Below are 27,500 nucleotides of genomic sequence, written 5' to 3'. Positions count from 1 at the left end.
CGGTACCAATTCCTGATTTCTCAAGGTTTATTTTCCGAGATTTCTGTCCACGTGCCCTAACAGTGATTAGATTAAACTATTATAGGTAGCAAGCAATCATAGATTAAACAAGGCTTACCTTTAAGTTGACTTTTAGGATAGATTAACATAGTTAACCGGTTGAGGAATGTTACTTTGAGTAAGTGTTTAGCATGTTGACACACATTTTAGAACTATTGTAATCACATCTATCCACTAATACTGTCATATTTAATTACTAATATTTGAACTCAATATGTTGTAAGAAACAAATGTTTGGGTTGGTTAACAAGTAAATACTCCCAAGATTATGAAAAGAAACGGTTTGGGCACGTGATTACATTCCCCAATCAGTTGATTATGTTGATCTATATTAAGCGTCAATTTACAGATACGTTTTGTTTAATCTATGATTAACATACGTCCTGATTGGTTGAATGCTACTACGTGAGATTGTAGTCAAATGTGTGTAACATGCATAACATGCACACCGTAATATCAAATAATATATAGAAAGAAAAAGAGAGCAAAAATAATCAATTAAAGGGAAACAATCTTTATAATTCAAATAATAATTATTATTTCCATGACTTATTTCTCTTGAAAAACTATTTTCACAAATTCCAATACTTAAATTCCTATAAACATAAAAGGAAAACATTCTTTTAATGGAATTATTCATAAAAAAAAAAGAAAAAGAAATTACTGTTACATCAAACCTTTTTTAAAATGTCACCCTTCTACGAGAACTTAAATCAGGAATATCTTTCATTCAATAACATTTGCATTGTCCAAAATAGCGTTACTAAACTGGTCATTGTCCATCCATTGACTCTTCTGTGGATTTACAATACAATTTGTAAAACGAATTTTCATGAGACCAGCCAGCTTTGGCTAAACATGTTTCAATGGCACATGTCTCGCTAAAACTGAAGATGACGCTGCAGAGCGCGTAATGTGTGCAGTATAAATGCATCTGTGTTCACGCTGGCTCATTTTAACTGTTTTGACCCACCGGGTCAATGTACTACGAGCAATAAGGTTAAATGGTTTAACATAAGAAATCAATAATTGGTTAAACTGTCTCAAATCCTTCGTGACAAGCCAACGACGCGTAGACGTTTATTAGAAAATGATTTCAATTCATACTGTTTAGGTGCAGAGGTTTAAAAAAAGAGGTTTTTAATATAGATGAATATACAATAACATATATATTTTCATAGATCGTAACATCCTCAACATTTATATTAATAGCATCTCCTCTTTGTGCAGTGAAAAGACTCAATAGCATAACCAGTCTTAACGTCAATTGTTCTAAAGGCATGCAACAAACATCTGGCCTTCTCCTTATAGAATTTATGTCGTTATCAGCATTCCACGTCTTCGTGTGCTTAAGTAGACTTGATCTTTTGTTGTAAACCCCTTTAAGAGGTCTGAGAGTAGTTTCATGGGTCCCTTATTTATAATAACCTAAGAAGACAAATAGGGGGACACAGCACCTCTAGTCAAATTAATTGTATTATAGCTAAACCCTTTGGCATATAAACTAGAAAGAAAATTAGCAAAAACTCCTATTGACACAGTGGTATGTTGTGGAGAATTCACATATTCTTACCATTAGTTTATATAAGCATTTGAGGATTTCATTGTGTTTTTTTCCCAAGAAAGTAGAATCAAATCAACCGAATTATTATCTAAATCTGAAGATATTAGAGAAGGCCCGAAACTTTTAAAACAAGAAAGTCTAACTTCCTTTTTAAAATTAGCGCGTGTATGTCCCTGGAGATGAAGGAAGAAGTAGAAGGTCCCTTCTGCATTGTAAGCGAAATGGTTTCTTTTTCTCTATTTGTCTGAGAAGTGGGTAACACATCAGTGTCGGCCAATTGGGTACTACTCTTATCCCTGTTGCTTTGTCTTGAATTATTTTTGAAGCACCTTTACAAGAAAAAAGAAGGAAAAGCTTAATTTTTTTTTCATGTTTCCAACTAATTGAAAAAGCATCAATGTTCTCCGCCTGTTTATCATAGTGAAAAGAGGCAAATCTATGAAACTGAGCATTGGACCGCTACTTACGTATAAATCAAAGTCTGGTACAAACTCAAAATAATAGTTTTGTTCAGATCATTTGGATTTAGTTTCCATTCGGCATCCCAAAGTTCTGGATTCTCTGTTCAAAATGACATTTTGTTTCCCAGGGACATGTGCGCCATTAAACCAACATTTTATGCTCGATACAGTATTCTCACACTTCGAACGGAATGTCACTGTTTTCAACAGAATGACTTGCATCCTTTTGATTGATACATGCGATGGCAGTGCTACTAACTGACATAATTATAACATGTTATAGTTTATGCAGTCAGATTCAAAACATTTAAGTGCTTCCAGCAAATTATTGATATGCTCTGTTTTGTCAGAGATAAGGAATAGATAGCATGCGCTTGGCTAAGAAGCTCACAACATTGCCATCCGGAAGTATAACGGACCAACACAAAACTATATGTAACCTTGATACGAAGTTGACGTCACTCGGGTCTTTGTTATTGGTTTTTGCCATCCACGTTTATGAGTAATTCTCACTTAACTGTGTTATCCAGACTACAAAAGTTCATGGTTAAACAGAGTTTTTGTGTGTTGGTCCGTTTACTTCCGGATGGCAATGTTGTGAGCTTCTTCGCCAGTCTGATTATTACAGTTCAGTGAGAATTACTCATAAATGCGGATGGCAAAGCGATAAGAAAGACCCGAGTGACGTCAACTTCATACTATCTATACTATAGAGATACCCAACTCTCCTCCATAGCCCATTCACCGTTGTGTTAATTTGATGCGGTGTTCTCGCGGCTCAGAAACGATGTCACGGCGTATATTTCATAGATAGTCTGTTTCTCACATTTCGCACTTCAGTCTCTATTTTTAACAACAGATTATCTCTATTGGAATCTATTTCAACTTATATTTGAGCATCGTAGATGGAAGAAAAAGAAGAAGAATAAGAAGAAGAAGAAGAAGAAGAAGAAGAAGAAGAAGAAGAAGAAGAAGAAGAAGATGTTGTCTAACTTAAAAAGAAAGTTATCTGTATCAGCTTCGTGACCGGGAAGTAGGATGACGTCAATAACCATAATTTGACAAAGAGCTCCCTTAAATTCACGACAATCCGGGTTGACTTAGTGGCCCCCTTTGCCCCGAACTACTGAAAACATAATATTTTCTAAACAGTCTTGTTCTAGACGATTCGTAAGGAGATGCAAATTGTAATTATTTTAAAGATCGTCCATAGCTAACTTCCATCCTTCAATGCATGGCAGTTCACCACTTTTGTTGTGACATCTTATCGTATCAAGCCACACCAGTTTTTTTCCCCTCAGGAACTCAACGTGCCCTGACGACTGTGTAATGGCATGAGACACTAGGCTCTTGCCATGAAGAGAAGAGCTGTTTTAAAAATGCATTGGGTGTATCTCCTTCTTTAATTTATCCACATCTCTCATTTCTTTCAATACATTTTGTAAGTCTTCACATAAAACAAAAGATTGTTCGATTTTGTCTGAGGCTCATCACAAATCCTACGCAATGTCTTTTTTAGATAAGGTTTCATGTTTTGTTTTCTTTTTAAAGATAGTTCTTGGCTTGCATTGCCTAGCAACGATACAGCATCCGCACATTTTTCTTAAGAGTTCCCGCACTGTTGATATTCAATCATCGGATTGTTATACTTGTCATTGCTGTTGCTGCTTTCACGATGATGTTTTGAATTTTAGATAGGTTCAAGTCATCGGCAGCAACCACAGATGGTCCTTGTATATACAGCAGTGGTCCTTGTATATACGTAAATATCCCCCCCCCCCCTTCTTTGTAAACAGTCCCTGTTTATATGTAAATATTACCTCCTTCCTGTAGATAGTCCCTGTGTATACGAAAATATTTCCTTCCTTGTAGATAGTCTTTGTATATATGTAAATATATCCCCTTGTAGATAGTTCATGTATAAATGTAAATATTCCCCCTCCCCCGAGGATAGCCCCTGCACATATGTAAATACAATGCCCCCTTTCCCGAGGATAGCCCCTACACATATGTAAATGCCCCCTCCCCCGAGGATAGCCCCTGCACATATATAAATGCCCCCTCCCCCGAGGATAGCCCTGCACATATATAAATGCCCCCTCTCCCGAGGATAACCCCTGCACATATGTAAATGCCCCCTCCCCCGAGGATAGCCCCTGCACATATGTAAATGCCCCCTCCCCCGAGGATAACCCCTGCACATATATAAATGCCCCCTCCCCCGAGGATAGCCCCTGTACATATGTAAATGCCCCCTTTCCCGAGGATTGCCCCTGCACATATATAAATGCCCCCTCTCCCGAGGATAGCCCCTGCACATATGTAAATGCCCCCTCCCCCGAGGATAGCCCTGCACATATATAAATGCCCCCTCTCCCGAGGATAACCCCTGCACATATGTAAATGCCCCCTCTCCCGAGGATAGCCCCTGCACATATATAAATGCCCCCTCCCCCGAGGATAGCCCTGCACATATATAAATGCGTTCTCCCCCGAGGATAGCCCCTGCAATGCGTCCTCCCCTGATTGATTTTTCATCAAATATTTTTCTCGATCCGCCTTACGAAGTTTGTAAAAAATCTATAACCTGAAGAAATATTGGAGAAAATCATCGCATTTGTTTTGAGTTGAATTTATTTTTGATAACCAAGATAGCATGATTTTTAAAAAAAAGATAATTATTACAATCATTGACTTTTAGCTCAAAAATGTAAAACAAAAATATGATGCACAATGAAACTTAAGATAAAAAAAGGATAACATGTTCAGGTTTTGATGCTCTTTGTGGCTTAGAATAACATTTTTTTGAAAACCTAAGAACATTATAGGCAATGAATTTTTAATATACCATTTCCAGATCTATACTTTCTAAAAGTATCATAAGTGCTCGTATAAAGGAACTTATTATCGGCCATTCATTCCAATAAGTCGGAGCTTGATTCGATTAATGAAGAATTGGTTTGAACAGACTATTGCTTTCTATTACCTCGGTTGGACATCAATTGTGACCCATCATCCTTCTGATTAATCAGACGGTCTGAGGTTTGATACCCCATTCGAGGTAGATTGATTTTGGGATGTTTTTTTTCCCTTGTATCTTTCTATCTTGCTTTGTCTGGTACCTTTCATACACACTTCTTCAGATCTTTATCTTGCACCGGTGCCTGCTCCCTGGTTTCTTAAAAAAAACTGCTAACTACCCTTCTGACCAACGCCTTCTATTGCAAAGTATTTTTCCGCCAGATCTGATAGAGCCCCAATGTAGATAAGAGAGGGTTTTAGACATTCAAATCGATAATAAATTTATAATTGTTAAATTTAATTGTACAACATATTATCTAAATCACATGATAAATACTAATTGACGTGTGACAATGTAAACAATAGTTGTATTGAATATCCCAATATTTAACCAGTACTCTAAATAAATAACAATGATAGAATTAAATGTTGATAAAGGGGAAACCCGATACGTCCATTTTATTTGTTTTCGTAGATTAAATTGAAATTGACATTCGATTTCACATTGTTATTTATTTCTTCGAGCTTCGAGCTTCGAGCAGCAACAGTTACACTGCCGTACTCTGGAAAACGTGTATTTAAATGTTTGGCCAGAAAACTCGTCCTTCACATATCGATTGAGTTAATTGACCCTCACGAAGTCTCAAGTTTGAGAGTTTTTGCCAAGATTATGGTCGTTTAATTCGATCGACTTTTGAAGGACGAGTTTTCTGGCCAAATCTTTAAATACGACAGTTAACAGGTTAAAACAGCTTGAAGTTTATCAGATGTCACAATTAATTTAAACAGAGATAGTGACCAATCACATCCTGAAATTCAATTGGTGAGATATGATTAAATACCTTCGGAGGAACAAATATTGCTCGGACTGTAAAGAACGACTGTATCAGGGTGAAGTTGCAAGTGACAAAAGTTTTTGATTAATGTATATGCGCATAGATGACGGTCTGATAGCCGAACGCTGTATGGGTATGATGTTATATTGTTGTAATTGAAACATTTTGCGTTGATTTGAGAGTATTTCGATTTCAAAATTGAGCCCATAACAATTTGGGTTATTCTACCTACAAATAAGTGCACGTCAGCAAAGCTAATTGATAATGACAATGGTATGGATTTGAAATAAAATGTAAGAACAATTCAGAAAATGTGAAAATGAATTGGGATATGATAAAATGAACGTTTTGCGAACAGGTAGGACAAAATATATTATACCACTTAAGTAGGATAATGGATATTCTTTAAAATAAAATGTTATATAAATATCGAAAGATGATTTTTTTTTAATTCAAAGAAATAAATCATCAGCATTATAATGAACTGTTTGCAAAGAATGTCATGATTTTTTTCACGTATTTTATCGTCCACTATGATATGGAGTTTCGCATGTTATAATGGAACGGTTTCTGTCCTACTTTTACATTTGTTGTTACTTTTATATCATAAATATGGAATAGATGAGATTATTATACAAGATTAAGACAACTGAGATGTGTAACAAAAACTTGATATATTTTGACACTGTCTTTGTTGCCTTGCGTTATAAACCAGATTAAAGATTTCCAGTTTTATGACTCAGAGCTACGTATTTCAAGTCAAGTGCAGGTATTTAAAATCGTGATAATGGAACAAAAGAATGGTTTTAATTTAACATTGTTATAATAAAGGACGTTTGCGTGAGATTGAGAGTATTTCAAATACAATAAAACCATAGATTTTCGAGTTTTCAGACTTGAATATGTACACACAATTTCGAAGGCAGTGACATCTAAATGCAATTTATCCCACAACACTTATGTTGGTCTTTAAAAAGGATCAAACAGTTTTTTGTTATACTATTTAAGCCACCCTGTTGACCAACGTTGACTAAATATCCTCTTCTCTAGCCAGAGAACGAATTTATTTAGCTACAGGTCTGATAACCCAAATTGTTTTGGACTCATTGGTGTAATAGAGATACTCTCAAAACTACGCAAAATGTTGTCCATTACAACAACGTTAAATCAAGCCCATACTTGCGTCAGATAATCAGATCTGACGAAACCAGAAAATAACCCAATATCAGCATCAGGATATAGGACATAGTAAAAATAACAGATAGGAGCTCTGTCGGATTATTTGGATGATACTCTAACAAGGATCCGCCTTAAAGACGGAGAAGAAGAACCAGGAAATGTTTTTACATCATGGACATATATTATTGTTAAGAAAAACCCCAAAACATTTTTAAACAAACGTCATGATTTTCAGGCATATGACTTTTTTTTGACGAGTAGCGGTCAACTTAATTTATTGGTTTATAAGGAAAAAAGATTGAAGGCTCGATGAGAAAAATATGCATTGTGATTATCCTTATTTCCTTAAGAAAAGTTTCTTGGTGCCTACCAACCGTAATCAGGATCTTAAACGTATCAGTACAAAATTCGGCACTGAAGACAAGCAATAAACAATATTATCACAATATTAACAGTGGCTCGGTATAGTCCTTTATTTCAGTAGTTAGTCGTTGCTTGCTTACTTACTTACTTACTTACTTACTTATCCGAACCAGCGACCACCTGAGCTCTAGCCCTTCGGTCCTTGCAACATTTCTAAGTGATTTCAGCGTCAGTCATTAAAACGCTTGATATGTATTTTAGCAGCGACAAGAAGATTCCTAGAAAAATCGAAAAACTAAAGGATTTAATTCAAACAGAAAATAAAAGTTCTAAGAGCAGTCTATTTTTGTCAACATTGAGACTGCTCTACAAACCTCACCAAGACACAAGAACTGCACCAACCCACATACATAACGGAACTTTCTTTTTAATATAAAAAAGATCATCCTCTACAATAAAGAAATATACATCCTATTTTAGTTGACAAATGAAATACTACAGACGAATGAAATAAATGATTCATCTTAACAATACCGCTACAACATTATCTCATTCGTCTGTAGTGTTTCATTCATCCTGTTTTGTTGATAAAGGGGAAACCCGAAACTTTCATTTGATCTGTTTTCGGATATTAAATTGAAGCTTTCAATTTCGCATCGATATTTATTTCTTCGAGCAGCAACATTTATTTACCCAGATTTCAAATTAAGAACGCAAGAGTTTATTATACCCTCTGAATTTACCTCTATCAAGATATCATTATAATATTGAAAAAGAAATGAGGCAGACACGAGGTGGCCGATCTAAGTTAATTTATTGAATCGCGATTTAGAGGGAAGACTCTCTTGAATAAATTGAAACAACTTTGTCTTTGGTCATATTTCCATTGTTTGAATTCAGTTATTTAAAGGACGTCGCATATTTCTTTAGTTGTTTAATCTTCCGTTTTTCACAAAGCCTCGTATTTACAGATTTTACTACAGGATATGCGTTAAGATTACTTACAAGCATAATATGATGTAATAACAAGTATTCAATAATGATAAGTCTATGAATTGTAAACGAATGACATTTTAATCAAAAGTATAATTAAGTATAGCAACATTTCATATTATAATGTCAATTATCTCTCTCTCTCTCTCTCTCTCTCTCTCTCTATCTATCTATCTCTCTCTCTCTCTCTCACTCACTCTCTTTCTTTCTTTCTATTTTTTTCTTTCTCTCTCTCTCATATTTTTCTTTCAGATTTTTTTCTCCCTTTTTTTATTCTGCTCTCTCAATGGTATCTCTCTCTCTCTCTCTCTCTCTCTCTCTCTCTCTCTCTCTCTCTTCTGCTCTCTCAATGGTATCTCTCTCTCTCTCTCTCTCTCTCTCTCCCTCTCTCTCTCTCTCCCCCTCTCTCTCTCTCTCTCTCTCTCTCTCTCTCTCTCTCTCTCTCTCTGTATATATATATATATATATATATATATATATATATCTTTTTTTTCTTTCTTTTTCAGTCTCTCCTTGTCCCCCTCTCTGTCTGATACACTTGCAAGTCACGCCCTCACCAAATATTTCTACATCATAAAGCATTAGAGATTTAAATTACTACACCGTTTCATAAAAGTCCATTTTAAATAAGATACGCTTACATTGTAAGTTGAATATCGAATAAAATAATTTTGTAATTGATCTTTCTTGGAAAGCTGCCGAAAAATAGACTGAATACAATATATCTTTAAAATTTGAGCTGATATAAACTATACTTTTGCTCAATTCACCTTTTTTTCATTTGCAATCATATCATCAACAACATTGGTCAAGTCGCATTCGTTTTTAATTTTTAAACAACATTATCAATGTTTTATAATTGATCAATTTAACAATATGCTATTTACAATACACAGACAACATAATATGATTTGATAATGAAAAACAAAAATAAAGAATAGAATATTAAAATGGTATTGATCTAAAAATAAAACTTTGTTGAATATAATAGATTCAAAAATAAAGTTGATTAATTCAGATGAAAAATGTGACCCGCTGTCTCAGCACATTATTACGTCGGGATGAATTGGATTCAATAGTCTAATGTCACGTCCGCCCAGAAGCGAGCAGCTTGGTTCTAAACAAAGAAAATCGGTTCTTTTTATTTTTCATCCTGGCTAGAACTTTTTCACTTGTCATGAGATCAGAATGTATAAAAGTCAAAACATGATCAGATCTATAATGTTTTTCTCCTCTGAATACACCTTTTTGCTCGTCGGAGAAGTATTCCATAAGGGCGTCCGCCATTGTTCCGATGGTTTAGAACCAGTTACTAAGGGAAGTGACGTCACGACTGTTGAAGTCTATTAGGAAATGGAAACAAATAGGACAGCATGGCTCATCGGTATGGTCTTTGCTTCGTACCAGAAAGGTACCGAGTTCGACTGCCTGTCATGCTGTGTGGCCTTGAGCAAGTCACCTTGTCCTAGTTTGCTTTGCGACGCTGAACTGCGGCTAGATTATTCCTTTCCCCCTTGGAATAGACCCTAAAGACAAATTTTATATATATATATTATATATATATATATATATATATATATATATATATATTCTTATTTCTTGTGATTTTGATTCTAAATTCGTCATTAGAATCCGATTCATCGCGGCATTATACAGTTTTGAGACGTTAAGTCACAAATGACAAAAATCACATGGAACTGACCATTCGAATTCGGTGATAAACCACAAGGTAGAAAGGAAATCTAATTTAAGACGAATTAAGAAATTAAGAAATTGAGTCTTTGTACTTTAAGCAACAACAATTAAATTCTTCTCTTTTAACACATAATGTACCTAAACAATGTGTTACTTATCATCTCAAAATGACATTATATCGGGAGGAAACAGGGTCCGAAAAGTAAATTTCATGTAAATGTGGCAGGCAAAAAGTTTAGTCTTTGTCACCATAATAAACTATCTATGATTTACATATGATTTATATATGACGAATAATAATAATACTTGTTTGTACTGCTGTTGACATGACTTTCAATCGTGTTTGTAAATATCATGAATTCTTATCTTATTATGGTTATTTTCTATATGTATGGATGCATGAGTTTGTGTGTGTGTGTGCGCGCGCGTGTGTGTGTGTGTGTGTGTGTGTGTGGTGTGGTCAGATTTAAGGTTTTTAATGTCAGACTACATATTCATCTTATCCATTCAGAACGGTACATATCTGGATAATTTAGTTCTGAAGATTGCATTGATAATCTAAATATGACTCTTGGATTATATTTATATGTACTTTTGAGGAAAATCAATTTATTATCTTGAAGTAAAAAAAATCAACTTGAAATTCAAAATTCTGAGCATATTCAAATTTATATTTGGTTCATCCCGAGATAATGCCATATTGAGGCGTTGACTAAAATATGACCACTTTGACAAGATGTAGCCAGTTAACTGCCGTTCTCTGGAAAGACAGATATTAACAAATGTGGCCAGAAAACTCGTCCTTCATATATCAATCGAATTAAATGACTCACATCTTGGCAAAAACTATCAAACCCGGGACCTCGTACTCTTCCCAGAGTAAGTCTGTTAATTGGTTAATATAAATTTACCAACAAATTAAGTAGAAATACATGGGACATAACGTGTCTTTATTATTTTTTTTTTGTCATATTCTCTCTGAGAGAATAATACTTTCGAAAGGACTCGTATTTCTATTGAACAGAAAGCAAAGCTTCCTTCCTTATCCAAAATCTTAAGATATAGCTCTTGCTGATAGACTCCGAACAGGAGCAATGCAATAAGGCATCTTTGGAAAACCGGGCCCATTTTCATAGTGAACATGAACATTAAAAAAAATTCGTATGGTATAGTTGCAATACCCAATCAAAAAACGACACATTTAAAGCCCCCCCCCCCCCCCCTGTCTCTTTATCAACAGAATTTCAGCTCGGGGGCCTTACAGGGTTGGAAGATCCAGTATTGTTTTCAAGAGTGATCTGTGGAAAATATTAATGTAGTATCACTAACGATTCAAGGCTATGGAAGACATAATTAATAATGACTTAATAGTAACTATGAATTTGATATTATTGAAGTAATGCAGTTGGTACGTAATAGGGAAACTGATGATGATGATGATGATGATGATGATGATGATGATGATGATGATGATGATGACGAGGATGAGGATGAGGATGATGATGATGATGATAATGATGATGATATGATGATGATGATGATGATGATGATGATGATGATGATGATGATGATGATGATGATGGTGATGGATGCAACGTTGGTATAACGTTTGCAGATGATTGGATAAAGTCTAGGAACATTTTTTTCGTTGTTTTTAACACAATGTTGTTTGTTTTTAATAATATTACTCTTTATTGTGACAAACTCCGGAATATTATATCCACTCATAGTTGTGTACTTTTGTATTATGCGTTGGCCTTCTACAGATATCTCCATAGCACAACACGATTTTTAACAGTTATAATGAAACTATGCACAGCCATAATGTTTATAGTTGGCGTGCACATATATTTGCTGGTCTGAAAATCGAACGCAATTAATATGGGCTTGATTTAACATTGTTGTACGATAGACAATATCCTGTTGTTGGTTGAGAGTAGGGGGGGGGGGGTCTATATGAAATACAACAATGAGACCAAACAATTTGAGTTAACAGACCTGCAAATAGGTATACCTCGTTTATATTGTTTGAGATGCATAACGAGATCCACCAAGCCAATCTATTATGTCAGAATAAACTAAAATTTCATTCTGCCTAAAAATGGAACGCTTCAAGATTTCAAACTAAAAAAGCTAAAAATATTAATGATTTTAAATGGCTTTTATAGTGAACTTTGCAGCTTATAATACAGATATGTCGTCATTATAATTCAATAACAGGAATGGATTTTTCAAAAAATTCTTCCCTGCTTTTATATGTTTCTCCCATTATCACATTGAATATGCAATGTATAATGTACAATATATTGTTACTTATGTTTAAGGGCATTTAAAGACTTCTTGGTCAATTTAAAAACATTATTACGAATATGATATAAGAAAAGATATGATATGATATGTATGATATGATATGATATGATATGATATGATATGATATGATATGATATGATATGATATGATATGATATGATATGATATGATATGAGGAAATTGGAGGATAAAGTCAATATCATCTGATTTAGAAAATCTCAGTTGAACTTCAACAAACCAAAACTCGTTGTCCCTATTTGAGGAATTAATGTTAGTCAAAAGGTTAAAATTCAGTTTCTAGAACCAAGTTTATCCCGATGAAATATGGTTTTGAAACGATTGGTCACATAAGATTTACTCACCCCATAAAGCTTATTTTCAATGCTTGTGTTATTTTTTCTTTTCTGGTTCCTCCTGCACATTAATATCAATAGTATAATAAGTGCCACAAATACAACCCCGCAAGCCGGTAGCAGAACCTTCATCAACAAACTGTAATCACAATTTTCTGGAAGACAAAAAATGGCCAGTTCAGACAATCTATGAGGGTTTAAAGAGAAAATATCCGAAAATGAACAGAGGAAGGTTCCACTGCTTCCGTCTTTTCTCAGACCATAAACTAGACGGACTTGGTAAGTACTTCTCCTTCTCCTTCTCCTTCTTCTTCTTCTTCTTCTTCTTCTTCTTCTTCTTCTTCTTCTTCTTATCTTCTTCACCCCTTTTTCCTCTTCCACTTCTTCTTTTTCTCAAGAACTTTAATTAGGAGCTTTTATAAATCATTAAAACATTAAAAATTAAAGTTGATAGTAATAATTTACAGGATTTTGAAGTGTTTTTGAATCCTTCTGAGGGTAAATTGTTGATTTTTAAAGTTAACTATAGCGACTACAATTTGCACCTCCTAAACGTTAAGATTTAAAAAATGTTCAAGTCGTCAGTCATTTCTGCGTAAAGACGGCGGTCAATATTAGATGGAAGAATATTTTAAAAGTTTGACACCCTATTACGTCGAACTGCAGCACAGCTGGCACTTGGTGATTATGCATGTATGCTTGTATTCTAGCGGAATTTTCTCTTCTGTAAAAACGATTTAGTATTTCAAAGAAGTGAATACAGTAGTGTAACTGCTGATACAGGAAACCATGCTAACCCATTTGTCTATAACAAGAAATGTTGGGTCGTGGATAGCTCATACGGTAGAGTCACGCTCTCCCCAGCCAGGCGGAATTGTCGTACCAGTAAGTTCGGGGGTTCGAGCCCCCATCGCCGTTGCGAAGTTTTTATTCTCTGTTGTCTTCTGTCAATTTCCTACTCACTTCATTTCTTGTTATTATCAACATAAATACCTGCTCCACTCACTTTTTAAAATTAAAAATCCAATTGTCAGTGTTACCACTCCTCTTCAGGTTCCTCATTTGCTCATCGAATTTCAACGAAGGCTTTTCAGTCAATAAAATAATGGGATGACATCCGAGTCGTTTTTGAATGTTTTGTAAACTGATGATAACTTTTACAGAGAAGGAGTAAGACTGGACTTACACATGATTTTTAAAATGACGAAGACTTGTGGTAAAACATCAAACTGATAGTGCTAATAAGTTCCATATTAAATAAAGTGAATACTCCCTGAAGCTGTGAACCGCAAATATATCGAGTAAAAGTGAATTTACTGGCTTTAAAAGAGGAAGTAAGTGTATAACAATGAAGTTCTCAAATAACACTTCTTCAACCAAAAGTTTTTAATTGCATTTAGTTTAAACGGAGATGGTAATGATCCAATCAAAATTAGAGAATGAAGATAGATAATTTTTGCATTGAATTAGATTGTTATATTCTTGCTCTTGATTGCAACGTGTTATTTGTCATAATTTAAAATATTTACATTCAATGTTAATGTATCCCAGTAGCAATACCTGAGGGAAGTGTCCTTAATTGTATCCTTTGTGACCGAGCAGTCTGTCCATCGGATAACACAATTGTCATTTGTGATGTGTATTCAGTACTGGAGCTCAAGCCTCCTAACTTGGTGAAAGGAAATCCGTTGTTTTCAAGACGAATCCTGAAAAGATTCAAATATGAAGGTGTGGACTAAAAAATGCAAATAGTCATTCTTTAAATAATATGGTCCAAGTGCCTCTTTTTTACAATCTGAAAATGGCTACCTTATCTGAATTCTTTCGCGAGTATATTTATGATTAAATGTTTTCTAACTCGACAATGAGGATTTTACATAAAATGAGATTCTTTTTGCTTTGACAAATTGCTTGACAAATTACCGAATGTAAAGTTGTCAAATTGTGTTGTTTATGCCTTTGTATTTTCATCGGTTACAAAAGCCCAAACGATGGTAGTTCACATCAGAAAGTAAGCATGACAATTTCATTTTTAAATTTGACTCCGTTGCACCAAAAAGCAAATTGTTGCCTAAATTTTAAAAGGTCAAAGCAACAATTAGTTTCATGTTTTGGATTGTAAGAATTAAATGATAGAACATGGCATAGTGAAACAATAGCTTCCTATCGTTTTCTCAGGTTGGATGTTGTTCTATATATCGAGTTTTAACAGCCGCTTTAATGGGCTTGCATCATTGGCAATTAAAGCCATTGGACGTTTTTTCTATTATACATTTGAATAACAGGTATATGATTCATTCGGAGGAGCATCATTTGATCAAAAAGACAATAATTTAAACACCATAAAGAGTAACATTTTGCCTTGTCATTGTTTAGGTTATGTCAAGAGTTCAAACATTTTGTTCTTTTATTTTCCTTGAAACAACGAATGGAGAGCGGTAAGACTATGGCAATAGAGGAATGACTTCTTGCATTCTGTGAACTAAACACGTAACTAACTCTGTTTCAAGTTATCACCGTATATAACATCTGAAAGTGTCTCCAAAAAAACATTGCCAAACACTGGAGAGACAAAAAAATACAAGAAATAAATTATTACCAAAATTGCATATAGACAAGAATAAACAAACATGTTTGTGCGGCTATGCGGCCTTGTGGTATGACACTCGCTTTCGGATCGGACGGTCCTGGGTTAGAGCTCGCTCGGTGCATAGTTGAGTCCTTGGAAAAGACTCTTTACTCATATTCTCTCACCGTACTCAGGTGTAAAATGAGTACCTGGTCGTGAACCGCGTTGTCTCTGTCGGAAATAAATTTTAATATCGCCTACCAGGCGTTATGTCTCGTTCTACATGTTGCGTGTTGCTGTTGGTCAGGGACCCTTTGTAAAGCGCTTTGAGCACATTTAGTGGATATTGCGCTATATAAAAGCTCTAGTTTTTTTACAGCTCTAGTTTTGTTTTGTTTTTCATTTATTTCATTACAAGTTCAAAGTTAATGATTTAAACGTGTACATAACTTGTGTATATGTTTGTATATGACATTTCTTAACTCGTGTTGTATATTTTTGTGAGAATTGTGACATGAATCTCTGTACAAAAATACTGTTTATCATCATCACCATAATTATTATCATCATCATCATCATCATCATCATCATCATCATCATCATCATCATCATCATCATCATCATCAGCATTATATTATTATTATTATTATTATTATTATTATTATTATTATTATTATTATTATTATTATTATTATTATTATTATTATTACTATTATTATTATTATTATGTTAGATCTGGCGGATGACGTAGTGGTATTGAATGATACAAAAAGCTGAGGCAGAAAATGAACTGGAGGGTTGGAAACGGGTGTTGGAAAGGAGGGGATTTAGGGTAAGCAGACCGAAGACAGAGTATTTGTGCATCGGACAACAGAGAGCAGAACCACCAATAAAGAGAGGAGAAGAGGATGTGCCAGAGAAAAACCAATTCAAATAAATAGGAACAACTGTAAAAGGAGATGGAGGTTAAGAAGAGGATACAGGCAGGCTTGAATAATTGGAGGAGGGTAACTGGAGTATTGTGTGGCAAACGAATTTCCACAAAGTTGAAGGGGAAAATGTAGACAACAGTTGTAAGACCAGCAATGGTATATGGACTAGAGACAGCAGCTACCACAAAGAAACAAGATAAAGAAGTTGAGGTGGCAGAAATGAGGCTGTTGAGATGGTCACTTGGCTGATAAAGAAAATAAATAGTGAGAAATGAATGAATTCGAAGGTTGACTGAAGTGAAAAATGTACCAATGAAGATGAGAGAAGATAGATTGTAATGGTTCGACATGTAAAGAGACGAGAGAGATTGTAATGGTTCGGACATGTAAAGAGACGAGAGAGGGAGTACGTGGGAAGGAAAGTATTGGACTTTCAATTAGCGGGAAAGAGGAAAAAGGGACACTCAAAGACTAGATGGTTGGATAAGGTAAGGGACGATATGAAAGAACTGGGCCTGGAGGAAGATGCTGCTCTGAACCGAGATAAATGGAGATGTGGCATTCATTATGGAAACCCTGCAAAATGCGGGATACGCTGAAAGAAGAAGAAGATGTTAGATCTGGCAGAAAGTACGATAGACTAGAGTCATATCTAAAGGATAACAAGCAATTGCTTTTGTCAATGTCACGCTATAGAAACCGGTTCCATTTGCCTAATGGCACTGACGGACTACTTTTATTACCATTATTATTATCATTATTATTATTATTATTATTATTATTATTATTATTATTATTATTATTATTATTATTATTATTATTATTATTATTATTATTATTATTATTATATTATTATTATATTATTATTATTATTATTATTATTATTATTATTATTATTATTATTATTATTATTACTATTAATATTATTATTATTATTATTATTATTATTATTATTATTATTATTATTATTATTATTATTATTATTATTATATTATTATTATTATTATTATTTTTATTATTATTATTTTTATTGTAATTACTATTAGTTTTATTGGTGTCATAACTATCATTATAAATTGTATTAGAAGTGAGTGACGAATGACTTACTTATGTATCTCATTTGAGTTTGAAGCCCAGTATAAAATGCTCGCTACTTCAACTTGTTTCCAGAATTCCTGTGTCAGGTGACCCCAGTACAAGACAATAGCATTGGCTGTGACAGACACTTCTGTAAGGACTATTGAAGATGAACCTTCATCCTCTGAAACAAATAACCAATTTATGTCAATGCATTCTATCATAATGAACACAATTTCACAATGTAATACAAACTTTTATAGAAGTAAATTTCATCCCTGTTCTTTAAGAGTTAAAGAGACAATTTGCATGTTACTTTGATTACATATTATTTTTTAAAATTGAGACTTCATATAGATCAATATCCAATAAGTGTGCTCAAAGTGCTTTACAAGGAGTCCCTAGCCAACAGTAACACATAACATTTAGGTCGAGGCGTGGTTCCTCGTAAATGATATTATACTCTTTTCCCGACAGAGACAACGCTGTTAACGGCCAGGTACTAATTTTACACCAAAGTACGGTGAGTAAAGAGCCTTCCCCAAGGACTCGACTATGAGCTGAACTAAAACCCAGGACATCCCAATCCAAAGGCTAATGTTATACCACATAGAGCACATAGCCGCACATAAAAGAACTTAAATTGCAAGTGGATATCTTATATTATCGGTGTGTAAAGAAGGATAGCATGTAATAAGTAAAGTAAAGTTGACACACAATGAATTACACGGTGGTGGTTGAGGCATAAGAGGTGAAATGATTTGAAAATCAAAATAGTGGATAATTGATTTTAAAGATCCCATTATTTACCAGATGAAAACAGAGTTTGAAAGGAAGTGTCTCCTAGTGTCCAAGTAAGTGTATTGCCATTCTCAGTATCATTGGCATCATAGTCCTCGCCATCAACATCTTCATTGCCAACACCATCATATCCAATGGCAACTAATGCTCCTTCATACGTAGTCCCTGGTGTGAGTCCTGTTAGTGAACACGAAGTCCTCCAAGATGGTAAGGTCATTGCTGACGTCCACGTCAGGACACCTTTTGGTCTGTATTTTAGCTGTTTGACACAGTTAAAGAAATGATGGACGTCTTGAAATCCATTAATAAATGATGATGATGATGATGATGAAGATGATGATGATGATGATGGTGATGATGATGATGATGATGATGATGATGATGATGCTGATGATGATGATGACAATAATAATAAAATAATAATAATAATAATAATAATAATAATAATAATAATAATAATAATAATAATAATAATAATAATAATAATAATAATAATAATGATAATAATAATAAATAGCATTTCTATAGAGCATAATCATGACGACGTTGTGCTCTAAGCGGGTTACAATGGCACTGATGTCATGCCATAAAATCAAATATGCGTGACAATAATCTAATAACTCACATACTATACACACACACACACACACACACACACACACACAAATATAACCGAGATAATACAATACAATATAAAAGGCTTTATGCAAGATATTTCTCATAAAATAAATGATGTTTCAATCTAAATATTAAAATGGTGATGTTTGGTTCAACTCTTAGAGTTTTGAGAAGACAATTCCAAACTATAGGGCCTCAATTTTTAAAATGCTCCGTACGTTGTTTTCAATCGTGGTTTATTGATACAGCGTTTCGTAGAATCCTTTTGTGAACGGATTTCCTTTATTGTAAACAATGGCGAGTAATTTCTGCTCAAATTAAGGATCCTTAAAATAAAGGAATGCATATGACAAAGCTGTGTAAGATGTAATATTAGATGAAAAGGGAAGACAATAATCATAAACATATCAAAAAGCTAAATATCGAGCTAAATAATTACCCAGCTACATATCTTATATCCTTCTCCTCCTTATTTTTCTTTCTCCCTGAGTGAACTACCAGTCACAAAAAGAAGTCACTCTAAAATAATTAAAGCAGACGAATACTTACATGTAAACTTGTGATTTCATTTTGTGCGATGTCACCAAGAGGGGGCCACTGGAATGCCACTGACTGTGACCTAATATCAACAGGGGTCACAGTTACATGGGTCAAATGCGATCCAAAGTTGTCAATTTCTGTTACAACTGGAGAATTAAGTTATTGTATGATTAACATCCTGAGAGACAAAACATCATTTTCAACAATTAAATGTCAAACTGGAAACATTTACTTAATTAGCGTTGTAGCTTACTCAGATAATTAATTGAAATTTAAGAGGTCAATTTGTGGGGCTATGTGGTCTAGTGGTATGGCACTCGCTTCCGATCTGGGTTCGGGTTCGCTCGGCGCATAGTTGAGTCCTTGGAAAAGGCTCTTTACCCATATTCTCTCACCGTACTCAAGTGCAAAATGAGTACCTGTCGTTAAAAGCGTTGTTTCTGTCCAAAAATCGCCTAATATGTCATGTCTTGTCCTACATGTTATATGTTGCTGTTGGCCAGAGACCCCATGTAAAGCGCTTTGAGCACGTTTAGAGGATATTGCGGTATATAAAATCTCAATTTAATTGTTAATTATTAATTTTATGCTTTTGAGTTTATAATACAGCAGCTCTTTGAAGACATTAATTCAATTACTATAGAGGTCATTTCTAGCATTTTTAAAGTCAAGTACGACATAAATTTATAAAACTAAAAATATTCATAATATTTATTTTGTCGTTACTTACTGCATTGCCCATTTTTGTAATAAAATCCAAGTCTACAAATAAAGACAGGCCTTGTTAATTTGATTTCAGGAGAAGAATGGAAAGTGTGGCCACTGGGTAAACGTATTGAGAAATTGGACTTGAGTAACGCTTGAAGGTCCTGGCCTGCCTTGTAAACAATTTCTTGATCTTTTTCGGAACTGGAGAGAAGTAAGTCATAATTGAAGTAACAGAAATCACAGAACCTCCATGTTTTTATTAAATATTAATTTGTCTTTCAAGATTCTCAAAAGCTAATATTCAAGCCAATAGATCATTTTAAAATATTTATACAGTATAAATAAAGCATTGTGAAGAAGATTAATGCCAATGTATCTGCTTGGAGCTCGAAGAAATACATTGTAATAGTCAAATAGAATGAAAGCTTCGCTTCAGTTAACAAATACAAATGATATAGACATTTCGGTTTTCTCCTTTGTCAACAAGTGGGAAACTTGAAACATACTTACCATGTCTTAATATTATCAAATTGAAGCTTTCATTCAATTAAATTATTGTTATTTATTTGAAGAAGATTAAGTATTTTAAGTGCTGGCATTTCCAAAATAATTAGAAAAATAAAATGTGGTCAAATATGACTAACTAGAATTTAAACTAGAGTTGTTGTGGTAATGATGATGAAACCAATTCATTCTTTCTTCAAATGTCATATTTACTTCTAGAATTTAAAACAACAGAAAAAGATTACAAAAGATGGAAAAAAAACATACCTATAATTTCTTCTCACAGAGAATAAAACATTGAAAAAATCGTTACGTTCCTCCTCCTCCTCCTCCTCCATCGTTGATCTTTTTTCTCTGCCCACTTCCTGTTGAAATTTCCTGTTGCACTCAACTTTTGCATTAATTCCATCGCAGAGATTTGTTAAGGCTAACGAGCTACTGCAGTTCATCAAATTTGAGATGTAGTCCATCATCTTCACAGCCAAAATCTTTTTAAAATCGATCACTGTTAACGGACATGAGCCATGAAATGTAAGAAGCACTGAACTCTCAACAGCTATTGGGGTTGTTCTCTCTGGGGGTGGGGGGGAACATCAATCGTGATATTTAACTTTGCTGACATTAACATGAGTTTCTATGATGGTTTTGCAATAATGATTAAAAGTAATACAAAAGAATTACGGAATAGATCATGGGAGTTCCAGAAAAGAAACACATTTGACACTATGAAGGGATTGTAATGTCTATTCCTAAGAAAAAACCCGCTATCAAGAGAGTTGCAATAAGAGAAGACTTTGGATGCTATCTTTTAATTCTTTACAACGAACTTTATCTTTTTAGTTTCACTCACCCATGCTGTTTTGTCTTGACCCTAGTTCTTACAAATATTAGTCACTGACTCTGTATATCACTTAAATATTTTATTGGGGACACCTTTGTACTGATGGAGCACTAAATAAGGCATGTAAAGACGCTTAATGATATAGAGAGATATATCAATAGATGATTAAAATAATAAAAGATAAGTCGTTGAGGCAATCTCTTTAAAAGATTGCATACTCACCAAGTGGACAGGACCACTGCGGGCAGCAGTGACCAGTATGATTACCCAGAACACAGCCGTTCCTGGGTGAAGCACCTGTTGAAGGACATAGAGATTGACACCGAACAGCCCCGTTACTACAAACACACTCTTGACAACCGTCACTGATCACTTGGCCTGGCCTCAACAGAGCGTTATTGTACTGGCAACCTGAAACTGTAAGAATATAAGATTTAAATATGAAAACAAATCGGACTATATTTGAAAATTGATAATAAAGTGACCAAGAGTTTTCTAAACCTAACACAAATTCATGAAACTTATAATATAAATAGGGAACAAAGCAGCAATGAATTGTATATCCCCTATACTCGAAATTTTAGTCCAACTAAACGAAAGTAAGGTAGAGACTGTGTATAATAAAGGAGCCCTGTGTTTATTAAGAAGAGACTCGAGTGGTTAAGAACATTGTTAAGCCAAGACACGGCTCCTATATAAATCTGCAACGTGAAAAAAAGACAATAGCTATTTTTCAGTGACTATAACTAAAATATCTCTGTATTCGTAAAACATGTCGCATGAGGTAGGTCAAACACACGTGAAAAAGACAATGGGAAAATATAAGCAGATATTGCATAATCATTAATTTGGTAATAAATCTAACAATTGGGTATGGTAGTTATACAGTTTGGTCGAGTAGACGTGGTCCAGTATAAACTATAGTCAAAATATTAATTTAAAATGATAAATGTTCATCATTGAAAGTTCACACACCAGAGGGTTTGCAATGCCATTTAGGGCAACACTCTCCTTCCCTTTTCTCAAGACTTGGTTTGGGACATGACGGAGAAGAGGCGACGACAATGTTTTCATCCCTACACGTGCTCTGACACACAATCTGGCCTAGTTGACAAATACACATTTGGTTACACGATCTTGACACTATTTCACCATGCAATACTTCCCGTCCAGAATAAAAACACGAGGTCACTGAAAAGAAATAAATGCGGAATATTGTGAAAAAAACACAAACAGGTAATTGTACGTTAAACTGTAATATTCAATATAACTGCTTAGTGCTAAGGTTGATAGACCAGTCAAAAGCAACCGACATGTTTGGATATTTCCCAATTCGAAAGTAATATTTGTATATTGAGGACTTATCAAATTTGAGCATGCGATTGGCTCTCACCAGTTCCTGCTTGTGTCATGTACGACTGGTTCGCAGCTTATCTATAGACAATTTTGCAACTTCCTTAATTCATAAGCGTCAATCAAATGATCTCCTCAGGTGGAGTTGTGTGGGGGGATTTCAAATTTTAAGTCCTGTAGTCGAAGCTTCTTCCGTACCAAAGAATATAAAAAGCATTTTGGAGTTCAACCCTCGTATCTTGCGACTGTTCTTCCAATTCGTATCCAAACGTGTTTCCTTTTCAATTCAGATCTTGTCGGTCATTGCTTATTTGCATTCAAGATTCGATGCTTTTTATTTGGTTTCAAAAATTCACAACGGAAAAGGGGAAGAGTTGATGTCGAAGATAATACACATCACAACAGAGTCATATTTACAAAATATCGAGAGAGTACAAGAAAGTGAGTAAAACGTCGCTGATGTCATTGAGAATACATTGATATATTGCTGTGATTCAACTTTAAAAAACTTCAAAAGAGTGAGTTACAATTAGCATTATTCAAGACATACTTCAACTTTAAGATCCGAGATTCAAATGTAAACCATTATTAGCATTTCCAATTTAGGCTTTGTGACTTTTGAATCTAAAAAATGTACCTAAACATCTTATGAAAAAAATATATGAAAAGTTGCTCTGTCATCTCTGTTCATCCAGGATATCATAATAATTAAAGATAAGACATAGCACTTTCCACACATCATGTTATAAAGGCCTTTTCTGTATTTTTAAATCTGATAATGCGATTTTGACTTTTTCCCTTTGTGACTAGGTTTTTCGACAGAATGTTAAAATCATACCTTGTCTGAGGTTTAAAAGAATTTTATATTTCTTAACATTTTTCATGTATAGAAGTTGAGGTGAGGACGAATGTGCATAATAATAGCATTCCTGTAAATAGTCAGTAATTATATACGTGAGTCATTTGCATGCCCAAACTGTCTCAAGTCTCCAGCCATTTCTGATTGCGACAGGGACTAATAGCTTGATAGCGTCGTTGGCAAACCTGGTCTACACCCAATTGAAAAATAGTGAACATCGCATTAGTACAAACCGTTTTGAAGTGGCCGTGTTTTGACTACAACCTTGGCCGTGAGAGAAGCGACACTGCTGTCTATCTCTAACATATCATCTCGGACTTCCTTCACTCGTGTGACAACCACATAGAACTCTGTGCTAGGATACAAGCCCGTCAGCGTCACCACTGCCCTGCCGTTGATGACAATTGCCGTGTCCCTGGTCAGGACGTCTATTGGATGGGGATAATTAGCGAGCAATTCGTCGTGTACGACATCAGCCGGATGGACAATACGGTTCTTCCATCCATGGGAACCTGTTTCAAAACATATTAATCACATCTTTAATCTTTTGGATTTGGGGCTAAATGAAAGTTTTAAAGATAATATGTTTAGTCGAATTAAATACTAATTAAAAATAGGCATATATATTGTAATTCGTCTTTAAAATCACATCAGATAAACATTCGCATTGTAACTTGTAGATGACTTTTTAGAAAATACAATTTTCATTTACAAAATAAAAAAAATCCATTTTTATTGTATGACATGATATAAGCCAATCTGTCGACATAGCAGTCTGTAAAAATATAGTGAATAAATAAGTGCTTTACTACCTTGTGATGTCGACGTGTTTACATATTGTATTTTATAGTAGCAATAGGTGGGATCTCCATTAGTCTCACACAATGGCTCTACTGGAAAACTCAAAGTCAAGCTTATAGATGTTGTGTACAAGACCGCCAAATTGTGAACGTAGCTGAACAGATCTGGAAAATATTAGTGTTTGTTATTAACATTCTGTGTATTATAATTTCTACAGCTTTTGGAATAACAAGTAACAAGTTGTAATCGTTAGTATAACACTCGCTTTCGGATCAGAAGGTCCTGGGTTCGAGCCTCGCTCGGCGCATAGTTGAGTCCTTGGAGAAGGCTCTTTACTCACATTCTCTCACCGTACTCAGGTTCAAATGAGTACCTGACCGTTAAAAGTGTTGTCTCTATCCGAAAAAAATGTAATATCCCCTATCTAACAGGCGTCATGTCCCGTCCTAAATGTCAAATGTTGCTGTTGACCCCTTGTAAAGCGCTTTGAGCACGTTTAGTGGGTATTGCGCTATATAAAGGTCCATTTTAATCGTGACCATAATTTTTAAGAAGATATAAATAAATTCTTTAAAAAATATCATTACGATAACTCTACATTTAGGCCATCTTTTCTAGATTGAATTATAAAACTAATGCGTTAAGAGCGGATATAAAATTATTATAATGTACTAAATCGACATTAGTTTAAATATTGGTGCCTTACCTGACTCTGCCTTAAAACAATGGAGTGTATCACAACAGCCACTGCGTTTGATGTGTGGGTCAGGGCAGGCAGGACTGGCAGGCACCATTTCAACCGGTGGGCACTTGGACACGCATTCCACCTTCCCCGTGGAATTGCATTGGCATAAGCCACAACTTTTACTCTGAAATAATTCCCCTGCACTGTAACTCTTGTTTTCGTGTTCGCAAACATCCTCTGAAAAGAGTCAAATTATAATTCTCATACAGTAAATGACAATTATGTCATCATCATCATCATCATCATCATCATCATCATCATCATCATCATCATCAACATCATCATCATCATCATCATCATCATCATCATCATCGTCATCGTCATCGTTATCATCATCATCATCATCATCATCGTCATCATCATCATCATCATCATCATCATCATCATCATCATCATCATCATCATCATCATCATCATCATCATCATCATCATCATCATCACTTTAAAATTAATAGAAAGAATGCGGCAGTCAATGCTCATCATCATCATCACTTTAAAATTAATAGAAAGAATGCGGCAGTCAATGCTCCAAAATGTTAGAGAAAAAACGGCGAAGGCTATTGAATATGTCACCGGCAAATGTAGGGAAAACCCGAAATTTCCATAACATTTTTCTCAGGAAAAAGTATACCTGCCATCACATCCCGAATTATATAGCTCAAAAAAAGGTATGGAATCTTAACCTTTCGAGTTTCATTAACCATGACAAATTTCTCTCTTCAATTAGTAATCATAAGTAAAATCTTTTGATGGCAAAGTCTATAGTTCGAATCTCTTAAATAGACAAGCGTTTTATTGGGGGTTTTTTAAGTTGTAATGCCTTTCTTCAGTATTGTTCTATAGCATATGGATATTAAAATAAAGATGTCTTTCAAGAATAACGTTAAACTAAAATCTTTCACAATGTTGTTTAACTCTTTCCTTAACGATAATTTTCCGGATTTTCCCGAAATGTCACACCCATCCAACATAAAAGTTGATTTGTAAACTTAACCTTATTGAAATAAATACATGCAATGCATATTTTTAAGCAAAACAAGCTGTACAACACAACATTAAGTGCTTATAAATATATAAACATTATTTCTTAAAATTTTGTGATGAACAAAAGACTGAGAAAAAAAGTAGGTTGTATCATGACGAATGTGAAATTTTCCTATAGTTGGTAAGGAGGGGGTTAAATTATAAACTCACCACAATCCCACAAAGGACAACATTGGCCTGGTATTTTGATCTCCTTAATGTTTGTACAAGATGGTTTTGGAGACAATACACTACACACCTCGGAATATGAACATTTCAATTTTTCCTCCGCACACCGACACACTCGACAATCAAACCTGAGCTCTGTGCCATCGGGGTATCTTTTACAGATACCTAGAAGTCAAAAGTAACAAAAATAAAGAGTGATGCTACCACGGAGCTATATGTGCCTTTTTTTTTTTAAGCATCCAAATTATGTCATACATTTTATAAATTGTGAATGATACTGAATTGATGTTATTCCTTCACATAATTTTCATGTTTGAAAAGGGAAATGAATTATATTTCACAGTTTTTTTATGATTAGCCATAATCATAAATATATCATGCTTTGTTTTTGGTTTTTGAATTTAAATGAAACCAAGAAGGATTTATTAAATTGTTGTTTTTTGTGTCTTTTGTTGTTGTTTTTTTTTTTTTTTTTTTTTTTTTTTTTTTTTTTTTGGTTTTTTTTTTTTTTTTTTTTTTTTTTTTTTTTTTTGTTGTTGTTTTTTTGGGGTTTTTTTTTTTGGGGGGGGAGGTCGTTTTGAGATTATTTTTTGTAAAACTACATGATTTTCCTCATAAACTGTAAGTGTCTCCATTGGCATGTCATGTACTTTAACATTTTAAAGAATTTTTAAATTTTGGGGCTGTTTCTCAACATCAGTATTTCCTGATTTATTTCTTTTTAAAACATGTATTACAATAATAATAAAACATCGATGGAAGCTATTACGTCGAGAAGATAACATCCCAGCCCAAACTGCAATGACCGAATATTTGCTACATGGCAACAAATATGTAGGAAGACCAACGACATCAATAGTAACTACCCTGAACCAGTGTCTCTCAACATATCAGAAATTTCTGAATTCAGATGAGGCCGAATCAATCCCTGAAGAACTAAGAAAAACTGCAGTGCCCTCCGTACAAGATCTTGGCAGCCTCAAAAGTCTGGCCCAGGACCGTGACCAATGGAAACAATAAACAACATGGATGGAGAGAATAGCTATACTCCTCGAATTTTAAAAACTTGTGGCTAAATCACAGATTTCTCAGCAAGTGTCATTCAG

At 34.4% G+C, this 27,500-nt stretch overlaps 1 protein-coding gene across 4 annotated transcripts in view; it reads right to left on the bottom strand.

Moving 5' to 3' along the window:
* Window positions 1–4,701: 4,701 nt before the first annotated feature.
* LOC144977408 (uncharacterized) overlaps window positions 4,702–27,500 on the bottom strand; it is a 48,325-nt gene continuing 25,526 nt past the window's right edge. For 2 of the 4 annotated variants that reach the window (XM_078922591.1, XM_078922597.1), the window contains exons 6-20: window positions 26,377–26,559; window positions 25,144–25,359; window positions 24,449–24,601; window positions 23,870–24,148; window positions 22,400–22,615; window positions 21,647–21,841; window positions 20,851–21,157; window positions 20,102–20,280; window positions 19,381–19,517; window positions 18,223–18,472; window positions 17,443–17,596; window positions 14,395–14,540; window positions 12,844–12,989; window positions 11,435–11,470; window positions 8,963–10,003 (exon numbers count right to left, since the gene is read on the bottom strand). In XM_078922591.1, the coding sequence (XP_078778717.1) occupies window positions 9,977–10,003; window positions 11,435–11,470; window positions 12,844–12,989; window positions 14,395–14,540; window positions 17,443–17,596; window positions 18,223–18,472; window positions 19,381–19,517; window positions 20,102–20,280; window positions 20,851–21,157; window positions 21,647–21,841; window positions 22,400–22,615; window positions 23,870–24,148; window positions 24,449–24,601; window positions 25,144–25,359; window positions 26,377–26,559 (2,624 nt within the window). In that variant the 3' untranslated portion in view covers window positions 8,963–9,976. Of the gene's footprint in view, window positions 5,705–8,962; window positions 10,004–10,063; window positions 11,471–12,843; window positions 12,990–14,394; window positions 14,541–17,442; window positions 17,597–18,222; window positions 18,473–19,380; window positions 19,518–20,101; window positions 20,281–20,850; window positions 21,158–21,646; window positions 21,842–22,399; window positions 22,616–23,869; window positions 24,149–24,448; window positions 24,602–25,143; window positions 25,360–26,376; window positions 26,560–27,500 lie in introns of those variants that run through there. The other 2 variants (XR_013646304.1, XM_078922607.1) reach the window with 2 other exon arrangements.

This window comes from Berghia stephanieae, chromosome 1, assembly GCF_034508935.2.
Source record: "Berghia stephanieae isolate SIO BIC M18660-M18661 chromosome 1, UCSD_Bste_1.3, whole genome shotgun sequence".
NCBI lineage: Eukaryota > Metazoa > Mollusca > Gastropoda > Nudibranchia > Aeolidiidae > Berghia > Berghia stephanieae.
Note: the sequence above shows the minus strand (reverse complement) of the source record. Positions and strands in the feature narration are given on the sequence as shown.